The 23,812-nt window shown below is 38.9% G+C and overlaps 2 protein-coding genes across 4 annotated transcripts; one reads left to right on the top strand and one right to left on the bottom strand.

The window, feature by feature from the left end:
* Nucleotides 1-672: 672 nt before the first annotated feature.
* Nucleotides 673-16,209, top strand: lamp2 (lysosomal-associated membrane protein 2). 3 transcript variants are annotated; one of them, XM_034093084.2, is made up of 9 exons: nt 673-844; nt 4,375-4,490; nt 5,156-5,366; nt 5,472-5,633; nt 7,437-7,972; nt 8,817-8,924; nt 9,345-9,399; nt 9,490-9,660; nt 14,577-16,209. In XM_034093084.2, exons 1-9 carry the CDS (start codon nt 799-801, stop codon nt 14,717-14,719), a joined length of 1,548 nt encoding a protein of 515 aa, XP_033948975.1. In that variant the 5' UTR covers nt 673-798; the 3' UTR covers nt 14,720-16,209. The 3 variants fall into 3 exon arrangements, with proteins under 3 accessions (XP_033948975.1, XP_033948974.1, XP_033948976.1); XM_034093083.2 differs by having other exon boundaries at nt 13,771-14,665; XM_034093085.2 differs by lacking the exon at nt 14,577-16,209 and adding an exon at nt 10,717-13,617 and having other exon boundaries at nt 675-844.
* A 1,268-nt stretch (nt 16,210-17,477) lies between these two features.
* Nucleotides 17,478-23,474, bottom strand: atp1b4 (ATPase Na+/K+ transporting subunit beta 4). Its single transcript, XM_034093718.2, has 9 exons — nt 23,286-23,474; nt 23,005-23,073; nt 22,136-22,352; nt 20,146-20,274; nt 19,911-20,015; nt 19,351-19,550; nt 18,759-18,815; nt 18,582-18,674; nt 17,478-18,479 (listed from the first exon to the last, which is right to left on the bottom strand). Exons 2-9 carry the CDS (start codon nt 23,068-23,070, stop codon nt 18,318-18,320), a joined length of 1,029 nt encoding a protein of 342 aa, XP_033949609.1. The 5' UTR covers nt 23,071-23,073; nt 23,286-23,474; the 3' UTR covers nt 17,478-18,317.
* Between the last annotated feature and the right edge of the window lie 338 nt (nt 23,475-23,812).

Raw genomic sequence — 23,812 nt, 5'->3', positions numbered from 1 at the left:
TTGTTAAATGGTTTCCAGAGTTAGAAGAAACACTCAAATTCTCACCTGAAAAAAGTAGCAATACCACAATGCTAAAATACTTTGTTACAAGTAAAAGTCATGCCTTCCAAATGTTACTTGACTAAAAGTCATAAACGTTCATTTCCTAAAAAAAAGTACTTATGTGGAATGGCCTATTTCAGAATAATATATATCAATGGATTATTATTATTAATGCACGAATGGGTTCATCACTTTGATTTTGCACCTGGTAAAGGTGGATGTTTATAATATTTGAACTTTTACATGTTACATGTTCTAATAACAAAGGCCTACTAATCAATACATCATAAATAATTAGTTTATTAATATTAGTACAATTCTCAATCGGCGAGGTTGAGTAGTAGCATATAATATGTAATTGTAATAGAAGTATGAAATGGAAATACTCAAGTAAAGTACAAGTCCCTCAAAATTGTACAATACCGCAGTAAAATGTAGGGCTACTTTGTAACATTCCGTCACTGTTAATTTCCAATCAAATGAAAGCAGGCCCTTAGTACGCATTTTTTCAGCCGGACGCCTTCACATTCCCGTGATCCTTTTAAAACTTTATAATCATTAACTGGGTAAAAGGAGGAGATTTTAAGCTAAACCAGTTCAAACACCTCCTTCTGGTTTGAGACTGTCATATGACTCATTTCCTGGTACAGTCTGTGCCTCAGCTGCATCCCAAACACCGCTGACTGAGCGTCACTGTCGGGTTATTTTGTTCAATTTCCTCGCTTGTGGCTGACACTCCGATACTACTCTGCGAAGATGTATCGATGTGCTACATTCGTTGTGTTTCTCGTCCTTGGAATTGGTACGTAACGTCACCTTCATTTGTATTTAAATCGAAAGTAAAAACTGAGAAATATAAAAGGTTTTTTGGAACTGCTGCGATTAATGGTAAACTTATAACACTAGCCTGGGCCTGGTGCTTCCGTGCAGAGGCTAAGTGCTGCTCTGTTAAACAACGAGATCCAAAATATGTCGTAATTGTCTGGTCTTCAGTTGAATTTATTTACATTGTCTTTAAGGGTGCCTTAAAACGAAATCACCACTATTCGAGGTGCAGTCCAGGCAGTCGTGATGTTTTGCTAATGAAGCTAGCTCGATTGCTAATTGTAACTACGTCAACAACATCTAACTGGAACACCGCAAAGTCGCTATAAAAAGCTCAATAAACTATATTTAGCCTCAGATTTGTATTTCATATTATCATGCCAACGTATTAAAAACACATTGAAAGTGATTATAATTTCACCTTTAACGCTGTACTGCCTTCCCACAATGTGTTAGCCAAATTAGCCGTTAGCTTACTCGTTAGATAACAGTTGTGTTGAAGATGAGTTAATTATAAAATCATGAGTCATGTCTGCTGCTAAACAAGGTTAGCCACACACCAATGTTATTTGGGTAAACTGGCACTTTAAAACAAGTAGGCAACAGAACATGCATCAACAAAATCCTAAAGGGCTAAAATAGTTAGCATTAGCAACGGTTATGCAGTTTACAGTAAATTAGCACGTGACAGTAACGCTGAGCTAACGTCATTATGTAGTTAGGAAACTGGCTTAATTTAAAATCAATGTAGTTACATAACATTAAATAGATAGATAGATACTTTATTCATCCCAGATTTGAAAATTATTCAGTTTCAGCATCAATGTTTTCAGGCACTAAAATATTTAAAAGGTGGAATATAGTATAATCATAATAAAATTAAAATGAACAGGACATATCTGCAGTAGAACATACGTATATCAGAATGAGAATAAATGTATTCGTCCCACAGAGGGGAAATGTACATTTGTTACAGCAAGTAAAGAGCCAAAGATAGCTCAATTATGAATTAAGAAGCATTCATAAAAATATTAACGATAAAAGTAGACAAAATACATATGCGTATATATTTACAGTTATATATGTATATATAGCAGTTATTTATGGTATATATACATATATTGCACATACAGTAGGTAGTATTGCATAACAGGGTTGTTCTAGTCTTTGTTGTTATGTGGAAATATTTTCGTTATTATAACGAAAATATTTCCACATAACAACAAAGACTAGAACAAGGGTTGCCAACTCTCACGCATCTGGCGTGTGACACACGCTTTCACCCTCAATCTCACGCTCTCACTCTGCCCAAACTATTCTCACGCCAAAAATAAGAATACCGAAGACTAGAAACGGTTTTGAAAACTTTTGTCAGGTAGTGATCGTCTTCTCAATAGAACATCTTTGATAATGTCTTCTGGCCAATCAGAATCAAGATAACGGCGTGGTGTTGTTGCACGAAGTCCCGACGGAGAATACTTTTGCTGTAGTACATCTCTACATCGATACAACATTACGTGTTGATAGAAATCAACACGTAATGAAATAAGACCCCACGGTTTGATGATTGATAGGTGTGTGGGCTGTCTTTCATGTTGACACACAGAACAATGGGGGCTATCAACCCTTATCCACAATGTAAAGTAATTAACACAGCTTCTTCCCTCTTCTCTCTGTGAGGAGCAACAGGTTCAGCTTTCAGAACAAAGTAACAAAAAACTAAAATGGCATTCATTTGTTTAAATATGTCGTGTAGTAATAGATGTATTTATTTTTCTTCTCAAGAGAGTACCAGAATGTGTATTTTATGTTAGTATTTCAAAAAATCTCCTGGGGTTGGGCTTTCAGCATGTCAACTCTTTCACCTGTGGGTAAATTGCAGGATTGGCTCCAGGTCGCCCTTTTTATTTACTACAAGACAAATGTGCCTTTTTATTTCATACAGTTCAATTTGGATTGAGACAGGGAAATAATCTAAACCTCACGCGTGGCGTTTCACTGTCAAGGGGGAGCGTGTATGTAATTACATTGCAAATACTGACTTCACCCCACCACTGTATGGGTTAGCCCTACCATAGATTACCCAACAAAAATACTCTCTGGCAACTGCCGACCCGTATTGCGCAAGCGCAGATCTAAGATCCAGTAGAAATGATAAAAAAGTAAAAGTCTGCTGCTTATTGTTCTACTAGGCCAAAAATAATAATAGTTAATTAATATATTTGGCAGTTTGGAGTAAGTCTGTAGATTTGTTTGTGTGTGTGTTTCATGTATAGGCCTCTCACGATAATTAATTTTGTTGGATACATTTTCCAGGAAATTATTGCGATAGACAATAATATTGTCGGCACCGTTGTATGACCATTTTAGACCCCTGACATAATGATAATATATAATAATAATTGAAGTACATCCTTTCGAACTGCTAGTCACATCCTCATGTAAATGGAATGTATCGAGTTCATTTTTATTTATCGTACGATAAGTCAATGAATTGCTTATCGCCACAGGCACACAATAAAACAGTGGAAACAAACATGTGTTTGACTTTCATTAGTGAATGAAACTTTCTGCCCTTTATAGTCTGTGTCCAATTTTGTGTATTTGTATATATTGTATATATATCCTATATCCTATATATATGCTAAGGTCCCGCTGCTGACACGATAGCAGTCATTTAGTGCGCATATGTGTAATTAAACCCATGATATCAAAATCTCACTCCAGCCAGGTACCCAAAGTTGGCAACCCTGATACATTAAAACACGTTTAAAAAGGCGCTTTTATAAACCTTAGACCCCATTAGACAGGCTCACAACATTTGAGAAATCTGTGTGAGAGAAAGGATGTTAGTTAGGATGAGGATGGAATTGTTAGTCAGATAGTTTCAGGTGATGTGAGAGTTGAGCCTATGTCTCTAGTTACAACTCAGCCCTTCAGTAATGATACGGTTTTATTACAGCAAGATAAGACCTGTTTGAGTTGATGTCAGTGCTTTATACTTTTTATAATACTGCTGTTGAATTGATGATGATGCTTACTGCTAAAACCATATAGTAATGGAACTTGGCCTCTCTTCTGTTAAATGTTATACTAATTCTCAATATGTAGAATGATACATCTTATTGCAAGTATGACTAAAAATGTTGTTTGGAAGTATAGTGTCATCGTAAAATATTACTTTATTGTTTTATAGTCAACTGAGGTCGAACCGGGGTTAATATGATTCTTCAACACATAAAAATAGCTCTTAAAATCACTTATGTGAAAATATAAATGCCATTGGTTCTGCTCGTTATCCAATGCCTGATAGAGGATGCAGGTACTCGTGGTGTTTGTTTTTCTGAAAATATGTGGCTTCTTAGTCTCTATAGTATATTTGAGGTGTCCACGAATGCCCACTTGTTGTAACTTTTGATTTACTGAAGATATTACACTATTGAATTACAGCTGGATTAATAATCATTAGAATATAAGAAATAATAGTATTTTTTCTTTTTCTTTCAGCGATCCAGCTGTCAAACGGCACTGAGGTCAATGTCAAAGACAAAGACAACAATTTATGCCTCTATGCTAAATTAATGGTCAACTTCAAAGTCTCTTATGAAGTCGCCGTCAATGAGGTGAGTGTGTTGTTTTGGTCACAATAACCTCAAGATGACTATGTTTGGTATATTTAGTACATCAGGTTACACATTGTGAAGTAACTTTAGCAGCTCAGCTCTTATCAGCACGCCTCAGCGTGACTGTGCGAGAACACTCGTCTGAGCTCTGTCATCATGGAAAGGGGAAATGAGGGAAGGCCCTACCAAAGAGATAGATTCTTGCAATTCAGCATTTCAGTTACTGAGTTTTCCTGCATGGATATCCTGCAATTGTTAAGTCCTGTCTTTTAAAACTAGTTCCCTTTGGGCAGTTTTTCTTCTCTACACTGAAAACTTTAATTGATCTTTCTTATCAGCTAGCCTATAAAAGTATTGTATTTCATGTCATGTTTACAGGGGAAGTGTTTAAGTTGATGAGGAACTGGTTATCAAATACGTTTAATTGAAGCTTCAAAATCATTAACTCTTTTCATTTTTTTTTATTTAGACGTTTGTTAGGACAATAAAAATGTGTATTCAAATAAAGCAAAAAAACAACTAAAGATGCAGATACTATTGCATGAATTAAAAGAATACCGTTCCGAGTTTATCTGTCCAAGTATCTAAAACTCTCATGAGTTTAGTCATGACATCAAACTTGTATACAAATAATTTAAATATTCTCACACTTTACTCTCTTTCAGATCTTAACAGCGGAGTTTGACCTCCCTGCCAGTGTCGCATCAGATGGAAGTACATGTGATAACATAAGCTCAACGTTGAAGCTTAATTTTGGAGAAGGACACTCATGGAGTGTAAACTTCACCACAGAAGGAAAACTCTACCATGTAGACACCATCACCTTTTCCTACAACCTCAGCGACGCAAGCATCTTCCCTAACTCCACATCAACCGGTAACTTCTACACCACACAGTGCAAACAAAAAGACACATAACAATGAATAAACAATTATCACAGTCTTTGATCTGATGCTGATGTGTTTTCTGAATTTCTTGTAGAAACCACAACAATCTATGTGAAGCCTCAAATCACAGATGTAGGAGTGGACACCTGCTACTCATGTAAGAGTGAAGACACGTACGAAACTGATTTGGTCCATCAGACGCTGTGGAACGTGCTCATACAGGCTTTTGTCATTAACAACAGCACAAGTGAAAACAGTAAGTACAGATTGACTTTTCAGGGTTACATTACAAATCATCACACCACAGCAGCTGGTGAAAAGGCAAGGGGATGAAACTGTAGGGAATATATCAAATCTGTCTGTCGCTTTGCTGTTCCATAGCACAAAAGCTATCACCTCATTTCATAACAATGTCTCTTAGGGATGTAACGATACCAAAAACTCACGGTACGATAATATCGCCATAACAATTCCACGGTACGGTATTTATCGCGATATTGAATAATAAAGGGGGGGGGGGGGGAATAAAAATAATAACAATAACAAAAAAATGTTTCTTTATTAAATAATAAATCTGATTTGTACAGCATTTTAGTAGGATAGCAGTATTTTAAAGTGTCAAAAACAAAGTGTCAGTAACAGACTGGAACAAGAAAACCAGTGTTTTTGTACCTATAGTACTACCAAACAAAGTAGGCATTTTCTTTATGCCACTGCATCTCACAAATAAACAAGGACATTTAATAATCAGACCCTGCAATAAAATAAATCAAGTGTCACTTTAGTTTTTCAAGTAACTCAACTCAAACTCACTAGTCACTCACTCAGCATCATCAGACAGGTTTTTAGGAATATGAGAATGTCCACATTTCCAGATATTTATAAACTGGGATGTTTGGGCATTTACAATATCCCCTGCTCTGGAAAAAACTCTCTCGCTTGGTACTGATGTTGCTGGGACAGCAGTGGTCGGGTTAACCGAATATTTTATTTAACAATGACGGAAAAATCTGAAAGCAGTCTGTCATTTTGACAGATTAGAACAAACTCGGAACAGCGCCAACGTTTCCCCGCAGCGAGGCTCTGGTGTTATGCCGTGTTATGCATGCCTTCCAAAAGGAAATTATATAGTTTCCAAACCGTACTTTGCCGTACAGATCAATACTAGTAATAGTAATAAGGGATTATGACGTACATTTTACGATCCTGTCTGTCAAAATGACGGACAGCGAAAAACTCTAACGCCACCTCAGTGGGACGGAGAGATATGCTTTGGCCATGGGTGACAGCAGTGGGTCAAACTGCATTGTCTCTCTCTTCAAAGTCCTGATGCTTATCATGATATGTGATTTTAGGCTAAGATCTTATCAAGTCAAGTATTTCTTTAATGCGATTGCATGATATCATTTGATCAGGTTATCCACTGCAGGCAAAATACCCGGCAAGCTTGGTGGTGTAACGAGGTTTATCCAACTGTGAAATGAAGGGATGTGGTTCATGACAAAAAAATATTTAATCTGTTGAGCTTAAATGTTTTAGATCTCGCTAAATATATGATTTCATAATCTGAGCATAAATATTAAATAACCCGGAGATGTACAACTTCAATCTGGAAAATATTTAGTTTTTACTTGTATAATAACCTCCGAGCATTTCTAACCTGCCCTTGGAGAGGACCGAGTTCGCCTCCTGGGCCCTGCCGTGGTGCCCTTGAGCAAGGCACCGGACAACACCCCCCTCACTCCCCATTGCTCCCCGGGCGCTGTACAATAGCTGCCCACTGCTCCTAGTACTAGACTCCTACTAGGATGGGTTAAAAGCAGAGAACACATTTCACAGAGCACACTTGCTCTGCATGTGTGACCATTAGGCAAGGCAAGGCCATTTATTTGTATAGCACAAGTCATACAGTGATGCAATTCAAAGTGCTTTACAGGATCAAACAGAGAAAACACAATACATTGTTAAGAAATACAAAACACACACAATAATTAAACATCTCATCATGACTCAAACATTCTCTCCCTGGTTTACATTAATGTTCTATTCTCTCACACAGTTACTCCCTGTGCTGCCGATGTATCACCAACAACTCCTGCTGCTCTCACCACTACCACCGACTCAACTACCACCGATGCTCCCGTCACCAATTCTACCACCACCGATGCTCCCGTCACCACCGATGCTCCCGTCACCACCGATGCTCCCGTCACCACCGATGCTCCCGTCACCAATTCTACCACCACCGATGCTCCCGTCACCAATTCTACCACCACCGATGCTCCCGTCACCAATTCTACCACCACCGATGCTCCCGTCACCAATTCTACCACCACCGATGCTCCCGTCACCAATTCTACCACCACCGATGCTCCCGTCACCAATTCTACCACCACCGATGCTCCCGTCACAAACTCAACCACCACCGATGCTCCTCCCACCAACTCTACTACCACTGCTCCTCCTCCGACACCCACCCCGACCCCCACCCTCCCTGCACCCACCACTGGGAAGTATATGCTCCAGCCTGATGTCAACAGCACGGCCTGCCTGCTGGCCGACTTTGGCCTGCGGTTTAAAATCAAAGATGAAGAGGTATGTTCATTGATGCCGAATTACAAGGTTCAGGTTCAGGTTATTTAATTGTACCCGTAGGTAGATTTGGTTTACAGATAGAAGACAAGGGATCCATTATGACACACATTTGAAAACAACACAGACATAGTAAAAAAAAAAAAGGTACCCCTGCTCCAGCACATCTAAAAACACTTAAAAAACATTTTAATATCCACTCGTACAAATATGAGCAATCCAGAGTGCAAATGATCAATTGAAGTAGGGCTGCTCAATTAATCGTATTTTAATCGCAATTACGATTTTGGCTTGCAACGATTATGAAAACAACATAATCGAAATAAAACGATTATTTATTTATTTTATTGGTTTTTCAGTTGAATTATACTTAAAGTTCAGGGTAATCAACTGTTGAACACACTGTTCAAATATTTTTTTTCAATAAATTGATGTTCTCAAAGTAAATGGATAATCGTTTTTAATAATCGTGATATCAATTATTGACCCAAATAATCGATATTATGATTTTTGCTATAATCAAGCAGCCCTACATTGAAGTACAAATCATCTTGTATAAATCTATAGAACATACAAATAATATGTATTAAATGGATATAAGGGGAGAAAGGAATAAGCATAGTAAGACATGGAACAGGATTTCGTTTTGTTTTTTTAATTAAGGTGTTTAAGGTCAATAATGCATTTGCAATATAAACAAATGCATGAAATACTTATGTGTAATGAGTTTGCTGGGTAATCTTGTTTTGCTTTCTTACTATTCTTATCTGTTTTACATGTTCAGACTAAAAGTCTAATCCAGTCCTTTTGCTGATTTGAGTGTCTCCTCCACCCTTATTGTCCCCAGATGAACTTTGAGCCTAATGGGACCGCAGTCACTGGGAAATGTGAGGTGAACAGCAGTGAGCTGGTGTTGACGTCCAGCACAGTAACCATCAAGTTCACTTTCACCAATGTAAGTCTGATAGATTTTAGAATAATGATGATTAAGAATTGACTGTCTTGTCAAATTATTTAAAGTTCATATTGCTTTTATCCAGCCAGCTAGTTTGTATGTGCTCTTATGTTGTTTAGGGTTTAAGCTGGTTAAGGTGTAGTTGAAAAGTTACTGATTATGGTGACAATTAATACACTAAAATTCCATTCACACCATGTTGTGTGTTTTTAATCTAGTTATAAACACATGTGTATGTATTAGTAATGCATATTTTGATTATCAGTTGATCACTTATCTCTGAAAAAGAAAAAGGTGAGCTGTTGTGTACAGGCTTTCCTAATGGCTAACTCAGTGTTCACCTTTTCGTGTTTGAGAGCGTTCCCAGGGGGGATTATAGTGGGACGTCGTTATTTTGACGCATATTTTTCTTCTTTTCAGGACACCAAGAAATTCCGCCTTCATGCTCTGAACGTCACAGGAAAGACAAGCTCTGGTAATTTGAAGCCTCATCTACCCACATAAACCAGACCCCACACCGAGAGGCAAGCTGACGTTGACATTATCTTTCTGTGTTTCTTTTAAGGTGTGGCGTTTTCTGTCGCCAACACCAACCTGAGTCTGTGGGAGGCGGCCGTCGGCAGCTCCTACATGTGTAACAAGGAGCAGAACTACACCATCAGCGCCGATCTCAGCATCTACACCTTTGAACTCAGAGTGCAGCCCCTTGCAGTCAAGAAGGGTATCTTCAGCACAGGTAGGTTATTCTCTAATGTCTATTAAACTGCTCACCAAACGGTTTCATATTTAAAGTCATATAGTGGAGAAAAGGCCAATTCTGGTAACAAACAACAGGATGATCTTCTTAGTTTGTACCAGCATTACTTACAGTATTTCAGTTAAAAGGTTATTTATTCAGAATAGTCTGTGGTCATGTGATCATACATTTTTGGATGGTAAATGGAAATGGTATGCGGAACATTTTATTTACAGTATACAAATAGAGATTATTATATTTGTTAAATTACAAGTGGCACAACAATCACTGTAACGCAGCGTCCACACGGCGGCGTGCGTTGAAGCTTGCCGGTGGGCGTGTCTGAAACTCGACCAACAACCAATCACATGAATCTCCCGCCCCGGACACACAAGCACGCGTTTTGATTGGCTAGAGCTTGTACTGGCATATGATTTGATTGGCTGACGCTTCCGTCGAAGCTTCAAAAGTTGAACATTGCTCAACTTTTGAAGCGAACAATGCGAAGCGACGGAACCACAATGCAGTTCGGCAAAGCGTGACATCACCCCATTAAAAGTGAATGGGAAGAGGTGTTGAAGCTTCCGCCGTGCGGATTTGGTTTAATCAGATGTTTAACACTTGGGATAGTTTTTTCAAAGACGAAATTACGTTTTTTTTATGACCTCAAAGCATCAAAGCAAGTCTCAGACTATTACAACATTTTTAAGAAATTAGAAAATATTTTGTGACCCCGCCCATCAGATTTTTTCCACTTGACAGATTTTTTTATTTTGGATCCACTGGTTTAAATCCTCAGAGACAATCCCATTTCTAATCAAGTCCATCCTAGACTAATGTCAATCTTCTTCATCCAACCTACCTCCTGCAGCCCATCTCCATTTATAAAAAGTGCATCTATCATGCCATCCTAATCCATTTAAATAATCAGTGTGTAATGTGACACCTTTAACGTGTTTCAGATGAAATGTTGTGTTTAAGCACAGCTGATCCTGCTGTGTTGTTTATCAGAAAATCACTCCTTCACCTGTTGACCTACTCTCTTTTCATCTGCAGCTCATGAATGTTCATTGGATGACACCAGCATCCTAATCCCAATCATTGTTGGCGCTGCTCTGGCCGGCTTGATTCTCATTGTTGTGATCGCTTACATGATTGGTCGAAGAAAGACTTATGTTGGATATCAGACCCTATAAATCCAGATTGCAATCAAAATCACGGGGTTCCCAAGCCTGGTCCTTGGGGTTCATGTGCAATTGTTGAATTGGCAAATAACTATCAAAGAAATCCAAAACTAAGGTCTCTGCTTGGATAACATTAGATGCAGTATTGAAGTTATTGGTCGTTATGAGACTTGAAATGCAAATGGATATATTTTTTGATTGCAGTATCCTAATCGGTCTTTAATGATACTAGAATCCGGACTGAGATCCTTGTTAAAATGCAGCCTTTGGTGTTTTTCTCAAGGACCAAGCTTGTCTACCCCAAATGTTCTTTTTTGTTTTTAAGATGTTTTGTCTTTCCTTTTTTGTTGTTTTGTTATTGAGCAAGTGCAAAATCCATACAACCTTTAGCTACATTTCATAGTCAAATCCAACACAATATACAAAATATAAAGCTCCTATACCGGTACAGTGCTAAATTTCAAATAGTCCCTGCACATTCATTTTAACGCATTCTCCAGATGTATGAGAACATTTCAAATGAGGATTCTGCCCTTGCTCTACAGCATTCCCTTTTTGATTTCATTTGTCATTATTTACTTTGTGCACATTTTTTGTTTTTACTTCCGTTTTGGTTCGACATTTCATCCCCATGTTTATTTACAGAAAGAACGTTCATTTTCAACATTTCATTCACAAATTAAAGAAAGATGGTCGATCAGCTTTTCTTTCTCTGTTCCCAGAGACTCCTTCAGAGGGATGAAGGTCTAGTCTATTTTCAAAGTAGTCAAGGGAAATGTAGCCCATGGTTTCCCCTGTAGAGCAGGAGGAACCTTGGATTTATCGTCCTGATTATGTTGCTACAATCATAATTAGATGGTCAAAATAAAGTGTTTGTTGATTAAATCTAAATTGACCTTTTTGAATGGAGGACATTTTGGTTTCCCAGGTGGCACCAGTGACCCTAACGATGGCTCATTGGCATTAAAGTGCATAGACAGGTCATCGTTAGTGGTTTTAATTACACCTGTGCTTTTCCTGCTGTATCAAACATGTTTTCAGAGGTCTCTTAAATTTGCACATGCTCCAGTCAGAGAATAGAAACTGCATTTGTTTTATTTTCTTACAGAATACATTTTGGCATTAGGTTTAGAAAAGGGAAAGTTTGTTGTATAGATATTCCCCATCATGAAGATATCTAAATGCACTAAAGCGCTCTTTACTTTTTTGCATTATGTTGAGACATTATCTAATTGGGTATAGATTTTGAGGGCTGCCGCTGGATCAGGGCGAAACCCCTGAAGACATTGATTTGAATCTTGAGCATTTCTCTGTAACGTTGAATATTCATGACTGAACAAATACCGTTAAAAGAAAATGTCCTCAAGTTTAATTCATGAGTAGTTTATTACAATAGTTTGACATTTTCTTAAATATTTGCTTGCTTTCAGATAGTTAGATTACAATAATTATGCCGTCTGTATTCAATATGTAGCAGGAGACGGTTAGCTTAGCACAAAGAGATGAAACCGTTAAGAAGAGCTAGCCTGGTTCTGTCCAGAGGAAGCTGCTAAAAAGTCACTCGGAAAGCACATCACTTCTACCAAAGCCGTTCCCTTTAATGAAAATGAATGCGTGTTTCCAAAAAAAGTAATGGTTTCTTCCTTGGCCATTGCTGCATGTTTCTACCGAGTCACAGGCCAGTCGTTTTTTCTGTGAAAGATAATTCAACCAATCTGAAAAACAGAATTTTGGTGAAGGTAAACCTGCCTACTGGAACATCTAAAGCTCACTTTTTAAAGTATTAAAATGTTTATTAAGAGTGGCATTGACCCTCATCTAACTCCCTGTACAAAAGCACAAAGGGTATTTCCCAAAATGTCAAACTATTCCTTAAAATGTTCTTCTTATCCAATCCATCATCTCTTGGTGTGGTTTGATCCGAGAAAAAACAACCCCTCATTTGTCACAAAAAAAGGATTAAAGAACCACTGAAGTATGGGATGTGATCTCATGTAAAGTAGACACAAATCGTTGGCGTACAGTCGTGTTTTCATGTAGTCCCTCGTAGAAAGAAGCTGAAAGCAGGTTTTCAGGCGCTTGAAGGTGAGGGAATGAGTGCAGATTGCAGAATCAGGGACAGAGGAAAGCCCCAGAATGTGTGTTTCTGCAGTAATAGAAAGCCAAGGTTACACATGGCATTAGCCGCGTGTTGTTGCTTAATTCTAGCATCTAGTGTTGTTTACTGTTCGCTTTGTCCCAGCTCTTCAGAACTAGAGCAGATGGTAAACCGCACTGAATACGAGTTTTTCTTTTTAAAGTTGCTTCCAAGTGATTGTACATGTGTACGAGGAATCGCTCCTAATCAGATATGAGCTTTGATTTTTGCTTGTGATTGTCTCGGATGTATTTCAGCTTTGTATAAACTCGGTTGCCTTAATTACAAAGATGGTTTTGCAGCAATGGTATAAATGTCAGACTCATTATAATTATAGCTGTGCATTGCTCAGTGATAGCTTTCTGTTTTATTCATTCAATTACTCAAACTATATATATACATATATATTTTTGGCTTCACCAGTGGAGAGCATTGTACATTGTTCAGTAAAAGGGAATTTGTGCTGCAATACCATCTTGTTTAAGATCAATTAATGTGTTTTTGTGGATACATTTCATCTCCATTCTCTCACACTGTTACAGATATAATTCATTGTATTTCAAATTGTGTGTCAGACTGAAGTGAAGATTTTTAGTCTTTTAAGTTTCAAGGAAATAAAAGTGTTGCTGCCCTGAACGCCTGAGTAAATATTTATTCCTTTTCTTAAACTGTCACTGCTTTAAATACTTCTTCAAGTCAGAGCAGGTTTCCTCTTTCCTTCAGCTATTATTTCATTTGGTTCCTCTGTTACGAGACGTTCACCTCTCTGCTCTCTTCACTCCCGTCTAGCTGAGGATTGCCAGGCTGACGGGGACAGCTTCCTTGTTCCCATAGCTGTCGGAGTTTCCCTGCTTGTTCTCATTCTTATCGTTCTGCTGGCCTATTTCATCGGGAGAAAGAGAAACATGACTGTCGGCTACGAGTCTTTCTAGTTTAACTCTCCGCATTCAGATCTTAAACACTTAATCTCTGCCTTTGTCTTCAAATGTCTACATTTCCATGTAGTGTTTAGTGCTGTTGTCTGCCTGACCGTATTGGTGAAAGAATGGTAAGGTGTTTTGGGAAATGTTAAATAGATAGATTTGTAAGGTTAATTTGAAGTTTAGAAACAGACTCAACATGTTCTCTAATGTGTCTTTAAGTTCAAAATCAGTGATGTAAAAATAAAATGTAGGGCTTATTACTGGCAACCTTAAATATAGTCTTGCATAGCATTTCATAATTGGATAACAGCTGTTAATGTACTGAATATATCAAAGTCTAATAATATGAAGAATAGTTTCACGGTGCTGACACCGCAGAAAAGTGTTTTAATTTTTGCACATTTTCCAAAATGTCTGACTATTCTTTTACGATTTGGTTTTTGCTCATCCTGCCTGACATGAATGTTCAACAAGTAATAACCACTTGAGTGATTTCCTTGTTGTGCCCTTTGAATATCTATTAACCATGACTTCTAATCTGATACACTTTTGTAGGTTTCTTGCTGCTCTGCCTCTGTTTTTGGACTGTAAATAACCTAAATCTCTGTCTGAATAACATTTCCTGCTGACTGAACCACTAACCTGCTGTCTGTCTGTCTGTCTCTCTGTCAGCTGAGGAATGCTTCCTGGACTCTGATTTGAGTTTTTTGGTGCCCATTGCAGTGGGCGTGGCGCTCAGCTTCCTAATCATCCTTGTGCTAATCTCTTACCTGATTGGCCGGAGGAAGAGTCGCACTGGCTACCAGTCTGTATAAACCAACCTTGCTTCCTCTCCCTCTCACTTCCTCTCCACCCTTAATTCCCCTAAAAACACCTTCCCTGCCCATCAGTGCATCAGAAGCGCCTCAAACTTCCTGCTCATTTCAGTTTTACCTAAAAGAAATCCTTTAACTTATTTCTCGTAAAACTTTATCCCAGCAACCAACCCCGATGGTTTCCTTTGTTTTTGCTTTAAAGCCAATAACTAAATCAAGTACCATAACGTTTATGAATTGCATGTTTTAAAAATTACATTTACGGCTTCGAGTAGCCGTCCACCTCCCCCCCCCCTCCTTCTGAGAGGCTTTTTCCCTCTCGGTTTCTGTGCTGTATAATAATAATAATAATAATACTATGTGTAAATGACTCTCTTGTATAGAATGATTGATTTTGGATGATGTGAATGTAATGAGCAAGCTCCACTATTGTTATTCACATCCCAGGCTCTGCTGTTTTAACGTCATTTAAACTGATACAAACTCATACAGTCACATAATTGTAGTTTGATGAAAGGGACACTAACTAAGACACTTTACCAGCAATGGGACCAGTTTGTTATTTTAGGTGAAGTTTCTGTCACTTGTGTAAGAAAGATTTATTTTCTTGAAATGAACACTAATCTTAAAATATTTACAATTGCAGTATTTGTTTAATTAGCCTCAAAATTAAAAATGCACATTTCTCCTCTCACCTGTAGTACTATGTTTTTGTGCATATAGTTCAAGTATAAGTTGCAGGGTGTTGGAGAAAGCCTCCTCGATGGTACTCGGGTCTAAAACGCTACATTTGAAAATCTCAACAGTAATGTCTCTTTCTAGAAATCATGGCTGGTCTCTCAGGATCATTCTCAGACCTTGTAGGAATTATTTTCTATTTCACAAAACTATACCCACCATCCCAGAGAGGATGTTCTTTTGAAGTAATAAAATACTTCCTTCATGAAACTCTTCCAACATGGGCTGTGGATTATCTTGAGTAACACATTTGGGATTGCTGTGAAGAGACATTGCTCTTGAGTTTCTTAAATGTATAATTTGGGTGTTTTTTTTCAATATAGGCCGAGTGCCATCTTGTTCCATTTGTACTGAAGAAGGCAGACATCTCTACAGCTTAAACCCCAACATTTGGCAACCTACAGAAAAACTATTGATATATAGTACAGTACTACTGGTATAGAGGAGAAGTGAGTGTTATTGATTTTGGGGCGAACTATCCCGTTAATTTAAACCTACGTTGGTCACCAGGATCCAACTTGGTTGAATGTACATTTCTTTCTCCCTGCACTACCCTCCATGTGACAGTTCAGAGACATCAGCAGAGTGGAGACCATGAGTAATATTTAATTGATACGATCCTCAGTTCTGTACATTCGATCGGTCCCCTCTGACAGTGTTGTGCCTTTCTGTTGTGCACCTCTGAGTTTCTTGCTTAAAGCTTGTCTCCACCTGATGAGGATTGTGATATGATGAGCTTGTTCAACACAAGGGGGGGGGGGGGGGGGGGGGGAATCAAATAAAGTTTTGTTCTTGTTTTGTATTGCTGTCGTTCTTTTCTCCTTGTAGTGTGTACTAGTCGCTGTAGAGGACCCTGCTCAGTCTTGTGACTGAGCTGAACTCAAAGGTTAATGGTTGTAAACATTCATACTGCTGAGGGACACAGAATGTCCGTTCAACTTTGATCAACAATGTGATTGTTTTACAACCTAAAGCATGACTCACTGGCATTCAGGGGGTTGTGCAGGTTAACACACAGAGGTCACACCAGTTGATTTGGTAAATAGTAAACGGACTGCATTATATATAGCGCTTTATCCAGTCTTTATGACTCATCAAAACGCTTTACATAAACAAGTCATCATTCATGCAGAGGAAGAGGCCACCATACAAGGGGTCACTTGGTCAAGGAAGCTCACACACAAACTACTTAATAGTTTGGTGTCCTATGTAAATAATGTCCTACTTTTATATTGTGTTAACTGTAATTTCGCCCTCTAATAGTGTTTTATTTGGCTGATAGTTTACAGATTTTTACATTACGGTCAACTTCTATATTTTCTGTTTTATCTTCTATTTTGAGATGTTTATAGTGTATACTTGTTTATTTCTAATTATGTGCAATACTTTGTTTTGCGTGCTGCTGCAACGAAAACATTCAATATAAAGAATATCTTATCTAAAAAAATAAAGGTTTTCAGGGGAATTAACGTTTGTCTGCAAAAGAGCTGGCCCAGTTTGTGGCAACGCTGAGAAAATACTCAAATGGCCACTTTGGACTAAACTATCTCCAAAACTGTTGAAAGAATTTAGGCAAATTTGTCTAAAATAGTCATGTTCGCCCTGATGACCTTGGTTTTACCCTGAATTGCTATGATTAACTTTAACACATGTATGGTTTTGAGCGAGATGTCTATACAGCTATATCAATGGATTGGCTGTACATTTGGTACTGATTTGTTACACCATCAATATGACTGAACTAAGTTATAAGATGATCATACAATTAGTCAGAGTGAATATGTAAATGCGTTCATTCCCAAAAATTGTTTAAATTAAAGGGTAGCCATTACTGTATTAATTTATGTAACTATTTGTCTTTGTATTTATATATTTATTTATTTGTATTCGTTGGTTTATTTATTCAAACCATAGTATTTGTTATATATTATTTGTAGAACTATTCTAATAATTACATATCTTAGTTGAAAGCTTTTTTTGAGTTGATGTCAGTCCCACGTGGAAGAAAACATACAATACATACCAGAACATTGTATTTATTATAAGAACTATAATAGGAATAAATACAACATTGATACCATGTTTAGTAGCACGTTTCAGACAGGATTAATGCTATCACAAAATAGTTATTTTCAAAATGGTATACCTCACAAACTATTTCACAGTACAGTATGTCTCTTTGATCAGTCTTGTGTAGTATTTCATTCTCAAATGTTTATACAAAAGAAGACAAGAAGTGCCATGTGATGCTTTATCATAAATGTAAATAATATATGTAATAATGCTCTATTCAACAAAAATATAGTAATAGTGTATTGGCATTTATTATGTATTTGTTACTGTGTAAGTACAGTACAAGTCCTGCTTTCAGTGTTTTCATGATAGGAATTCTTACAATATACAAGTTTGAAAAATATAATTCAAAACAAATTAGTACACTTTGTCAAAGAAAGCGGTGCACACAAAACCATAATCTAACCTGACACAACAATATTTCTAATCACCTAGTAGTGTTTAAAGTCATAATTGGATTTGCATAGCCAGAAATGCTAACTAATGGGCAGAGTGTCATTTAGTTTGATTAATCAAAATATCAGGAATTGTAACTCACTCTATGCACTTGTCTTGTGCTCTGCACTGTTTGTGTCGGTGCAGGTGCTCAAGGGTCAAAGATACAACAGAAACACAAGAGGAAATATCTACTTCTTGAGAGATTTGTTTCAAAGCAGAAGATATTTAAGTGAAATAGGGAAATTACATATTTCATGGAAAATAATGGTTCAACATAATCTTTTTTTTCTTGTACATTTTCCTGCCTCATTGTCACAGGAGCATCCTGCTGGCAGCTAAATCTGTTGCCTTACGCTCCGATATCCAAGGAGAAGCTCACTCTGCCCAGGTTGCGGTCAGTGGGCGAATCGTTGATGATGCCCTTTCCATGCAGTTTGCACTGCACCACGATGTGAGAGTCGTACTGCACTCCTGCAAAACGCACGGCCATCACCGGTGCAGAGTAGTTGGTCTGAGACAGAAGAAATACACAGGTTCAAGACATTAAAGCTGTTATTTCACTGTTAAATATAAACGTATATATGTTATCCCGAAGCATTGCGTTCTCACTCACTTGTCGGAGCTTCCCATAGTATGGATAGTACATCATTTCAAAAATGCTTTTAGGGAAAAATTGGATTTCTCCCAAGGCTTCTGGAGGTCCTTTCTGAAAGAAGAATACATCATAATTTCAGAAGTGTTTTACTGATAAGAATTATTACAAGTCAGTGTGTAATGATGGTCACTGTACCTTAACTCCACAAGTCACATTCACTGCGTTGCCCTGGCCAGGTAGGTAACCAAGAATCTGTTGAAACAGTACAAAACAAAAAAGGACACATTTTGGTTACTATATTTTATGTCCTCCAACTAAAATCAAATGGAATGTTTGCCAAAGATTATGCTGGTCAGACGGATTAGCATAAATGACATTGTTGGTAGAAGTTAATGTCTAGAAGTGTGTGGACAACCTCTCATCAAACTTCATATTCTACAGGTTGAAAGTATTCACCTTTTGTTCTTTAACCTGAACTACATCAGTATGTCTTCATACATTATATGAATCGTACATATTACATCCAGAAGTTGAATTCTAAAGTGTATAAAACAAGAACATTTGAATGGGATTGTGTATAATTTACCATTATTGTTAACCAAAGCAAAAAGTTGTGCACAAATGGTGTCATGTATTTTCATCCTCTCCCTGAAATGGCCACAAGATGTCACTGAGAGCTTCCACTGTCCTGTGAAAATCTGTTGCTGCAGTTTTATGTTCCCTCTTTTGTTTTGTACTTTTTAAAGGGCACTGTTTTACAGGTTTTTGTGACTGACAACCGTCTTACCCGGTTCATCCGAAGGAGGATGCATGGCCTGCCCTGAGAATAGCCATAGTGGGGGTCCTGCAGCCCTGAGCACTCCCCCAACCAAGACCTCTTGAACTGGCACGCTTTCCGCTCTGCGCTCTCCTCCAAGTCGTCCTGCATGAAGTATCTGTCCTGTGTGCAGCGGATATTCTTCTTCTCCTGAACGCCATCGTTATACGCTGAAAATGGAGGGCAGGGAGAAAGAGGCAGAGAGGGGGGGAGGAAGAGTGAGAGAGTGAGAGAGGAGGGCATACATAAAACCCTCGCTACAGCAATGCCCTGCCAGACCCAGGCCTCTGATTAAAGAAGCTTGACAAAAGCTGGGTGAGAAAAAAAAAAAAAGTATTGAATGGTTGCACTCTGCCCACAAAGAGGCTTCCCTTCCCAGCATGCTCTGCTAGAACCAAACGGAAAAGGGGGACAAAGGTACTGAAGATGAGGATTAACTCATTGCATGCCTGCTTGATTTAAACTCAACAACCTCATCTGACCCCCCCACACATCATTTAACATCACCCCCAAAAATCACACCCACTCACGTTTCAGATACTCATCCATAGACCTCGCGTACTTCTTCCAGGATTTGCGATCAGAAGCGTTGAAGGCGATCTCGTGGGCCTCTAAGTAGGGGGCCATAGTCATACCTGCCAGTGGAGACCCAGAGACAGTCAACTGTGCTGAGACTCAAGTAGAAGCAACAGACTGAAGGACAGACGAGCAGAGAGACGACAGGAAAGGGAGGGTGGAGGATGCAGTGGAGAGGTTTATATTTACCTGGTGGCATCACTCTATCATTATAGGTGGGATGGTAGGGACTAATGGACCACATGAGGCAGAACATGCAGCCACCAAACATGGCTGCCAGAAACGTATAAAGTGCAGCGTAGAAGAGGAGGATGAGACCTGGAAGAGAAGGGAACATTTTTAATTATTAGGGAGCGTATTTTGGATGCAGCACAAAAGTGCTTACATAACAGACCACACATCTCTGATTAAATCATCCCTCCGATCTGAGGGGAGAAGAACAAAGAACCGCTAAGAGTTTACTTTTTTGGCTGTCTGGACTCCAGCTACTGTCCCTTAATCAGGACAGTCATTCATTTGTTTACTCATACAAAAGCACTGTCCTTTGAAGGACAGTAATTAAGTGCGTTCATTCAAGTACTGTACTAAAGTACGATTTTGAGGTTTATTACTTGAGTATTTTCCTTTTCTGGTACTTTACACTTTTATTCCACCACAGTTCAAGGGCAAATATGTCACTGCACGACATCTATCTGACAGCTGTAGTTCTTTTTGATGATTCAGACCCAGATTAGTAATAGAACATTTAAATAATTCATCAAATATTATTTTAGGTTAAGATCAAAACTTTATGGATACCTTGTTCAACCTGACAAGCAACACTGCAGTTTATATAGTAACTATAATTCAATGATATAACATCTATTATTCTCAAATGAGAAGTTGTGCCAAATGATTTACTTAAGTAGATTTTGAGTGCAGGACTTTAACTCCTTGAGTATTTCTAAACTATGTTACTTTTATTAATTAATGATGTGTCCACCACAAAACGTTTTAAGGTTACGTATCAAATCTACCGTTATAAACATATGTGAGAACCCTGTAACAAAGGAAACCAATAACTCTAATTGTTGTGCAATGTTTAATCAACAGTCCATTAGCAACTAATCAAGCCAAACGTGCTCCACATTAAATGGCTTTTACTGTGCGGGCGATTTCACAGGGGACTAGCTGCAGCCAGACTTGCATCCCTAGAGCCACAAAGGACTTTCTGTTTGAGCTCAGTGAGAATTCTCCCAGCTGTCCTTTCACTCAGGAACACAGTGAACCTCCGGTTGCCATCGTAGTGAAGGTCTTTTGCAGCCATAGAGGCCTGGCCAGCTCCAAGGAGTCCCCATCACCCTGCTCTGGTATTGTGTCCCCTGTTACACACTCGTCTCACAGGACACACAGACTCTAGCTCAGGGCCTTTCTTCAACACACACATGGGCCCCACTCCTGCACACACTGGTTTTTTAAGCTGAGCTCTCCCTAGGATCCATCAATTTCAGCTTATGCAAGGAACACACACTTTCCTTGGGTATTCTTTCTACACTGAGTTGGATCATGTTTGACTGGCTGGGGGAGGAAGGGGCTCAGCAGCGTCACATGGCAGTGAATACCAAGAGGCTGCTCCATCATCATTGACTCAACAAACTCGTCTAGTCTGTCGTTTACTGCCAGATAAAGTTAGCCAAAGCTCAATTTGGCAGTAAGCTGTATAGATAGGAAAAGAAGAGCATCTCTACGTGTTTCACTGCAACTCAGCTATGAGGTCGCCGAGGCTTTGGGAAAGAGGCTGTGGAGAGCATGGTTAGATGTAGAGGAATGTGATTCCCGGCCAATGCGAGGCCCGGGACAGTGAGCTCCCGCTGGGAAAACGTCCCCAGGCAGTCTGTTTTTGTCGGGCCACTCTGAATTGTCCATGCACCTATGTAAACATTGAGCATAAGGACACACACACACTCGCAGTACAGTGAGCAGAGTCACTAGACTGCAGAGACATTAAACTAACCGTGAGTGCATCTTTTAAAGAGATTCAAACACCATGCGTGCTATTGTTGAGACTATTAAAACATTTAAAATTAGATCTGTAATTATTGGACACATGCAGTAAAACAAAAAGGAATCTTTGCATTAATCAAACTCCCCCCCCCCCCCTCATTTCCAACAACATAAATCTTCTTAATCACCAACTCACCCCAGCTCTTCCCAGAGCGACCCATGAATTCCTTGGTCTCTGCATTCCACAGGTACGTCTTGATGGCTTCTATTTTCTGGTGGAGCGTCCTCTTGGGTAACGGCCTGCGCTTCCATTTCTCAAAGTTCAGGTCTTCCTGCTCTAGAGGCTTGTGCTCGGCCAACTCCTCCTGCTCTTCCTCCAGCTCTTGGCCATGTTTGAGTATCACTTTGTGAGGCTGGTGGAAAGAAGGAGAGAAAAAGCCCTCACCACACATATTTCACAACTGCTAAGTTCTGCAGCCAACCTATTTTCTTTTCAAATCACTGCAGGAAAAAAATGGCATGCCTTCTGATCCGAGTATGACCGACGATATAACCTGCCAGAGAGTGCTCTGCATATTAATGAACTTCACACTGACCGTCCTGTCCCCTGTTTCTGCAAATTATAAACCCGCTGGTGACCCCTCTGGCTCTCGTTGGGAGATCTGACCTCCTCTGAGTGGACCCTCCTGCTTGGAGCAGCAGCTGCAGACAGCAGATCTGGAGGGTCACTCTGACAGCCAGATGTTACTCACTGACTCTCAGAATCCACAGGCCAGGACAGACAGATCCCAGAGGAACCACGGGACGCTTCAGAGAGTCACGGAAAAGTCACTTCATTCGTGAGAATTTGGCTTTTAAAATAATAAATTGTTATCTTTTGCTGCTATGCTTTGAATCTTGTGCCAATAAAACCACTTGATTAATGTGTTAATAATAACTTTGCTGTTATATTTTCTGTTAGATAAAACAACTTCAGTGCTGGTGGGAACGTTTCCTTAATTACTGCATTCAGTGAATAAAGTGATTATTAATTTATACATTTTAAATGTTAATGTAAGCACTTACAAGACCTGGTGGATGATTTTTAAGGAGCGTATCTTCAGCTCCTCCCTCTGTGGAACTGGGCTCCATGTTCTTCAGGAGGAAAAAGCACTTGTTAAACCAATCACATCTCCAATACCCTTCACTTAGAGCGATACACCTTTACATCTGCGAACTTCCACAGTTCAACACTTGCAGAACTTTTCACCACACTCCCAAGTTATCTAACTTAATCTGCAATCAGACACAATTAATATGTATTTCAGTACAAATTAAAATGTCGATGAAAAATTATTCAGACATACCTGAAGTTTTCTTGGCAAAAGCAACGCTTCTTAATACGTCGGAAGCCCTCCTCACCCCGAGAGAAAAAACAATGTTTGTCAAAAAGTAATTGGGGATTTCATTAGAAAGTTTTAGTCTTGCACAGGGGACCAGTTATGGAGAACCTCCTGCAACTAAGCGCGCATCGTAGTGAATGAACGCAGGATAGAGAAAACTGGGGGTGGGATACAAAGTGCTTTTTTTTGGACCTAGAGACGTTTTGGCAATGATCCGGGACACAGCATTGCATTCAGAACACGCACACCATCAGCAATTGTCTGTTAAGCTGGGCTAAACTGAAGCAAAGCCTGAATACAATATTTATGGCTTATTCTAACACAAGACACATGTTGTCAATCATGGCCTGGCTGCAAGGACTACTGTACCGATAAAAATGACAGTTCACGTGTTTATTAAGTTGTGTATTACAATTTTTTATTGAGGGGCATGTGCTTTGAAAGAAGATAACCATAATGTGAATATCAGTGATCATCTCTTTGCATGCATG

This window comes from Pseudochaenichthys georgianus, chromosome 10 (assembly GCF_902827115.2).
Source record: "Pseudochaenichthys georgianus chromosome 10, fPseGeo1.2, whole genome shotgun sequence".
NCBI lineage: Eukaryota > Metazoa > Chordata > Actinopteri > Perciformes > Channichthyidae > Pseudochaenichthys > Pseudochaenichthys georgianus.
Note: the sequence above shows the minus strand (reverse complement) of the source record. Positions and strands in the feature narration are given on the sequence as shown.

Bases quoted from the DNA above. Each gene is read 5' to 3' on its own strand.
- lamp2 (XM_034093084.2), top strand. From the start codon at position 799: ATGTATCGATGTGCTACATTCGTTGTGTTTCTCGTCCTTGGAATTG. The intron at 845-4,374 runs GTACGTAACGTC...TTTTTCTTTCAG, and splicing joins GTTTCTCGTCCTTGGAATTG to CGATCCAGCTGTCAAACGGC. The intron at 5,634-7,436 runs GTAAGTACAGAT...TCTCTCACACAG, and splicing joins CAACAGCACAAGTGAAAACA to TTACTCCCTGTGCTGCCGAT.
- atp1b4 (XM_034093718.2), bottom strand. From the start codon at position 23,070: ATGGAGCCCAGTTCCACAGAGGGAGGAGCTGAAGATACGCTCCTTAAA. The intron at 22,353-23,004 runs GTAAGTGCTTAC...TCTTTCCACCAG, and splicing joins AAAATCATCCACCAGGTCTT to CCTCACAAAGTGATACTCAA. The intron at 19,551-19,910 runs GTGAGTGGGTGT...CTCCATTTTCAG, and splicing joins TATGGATGAGTATCTGAAAC to CGTATAACGATGGCGTTCAG.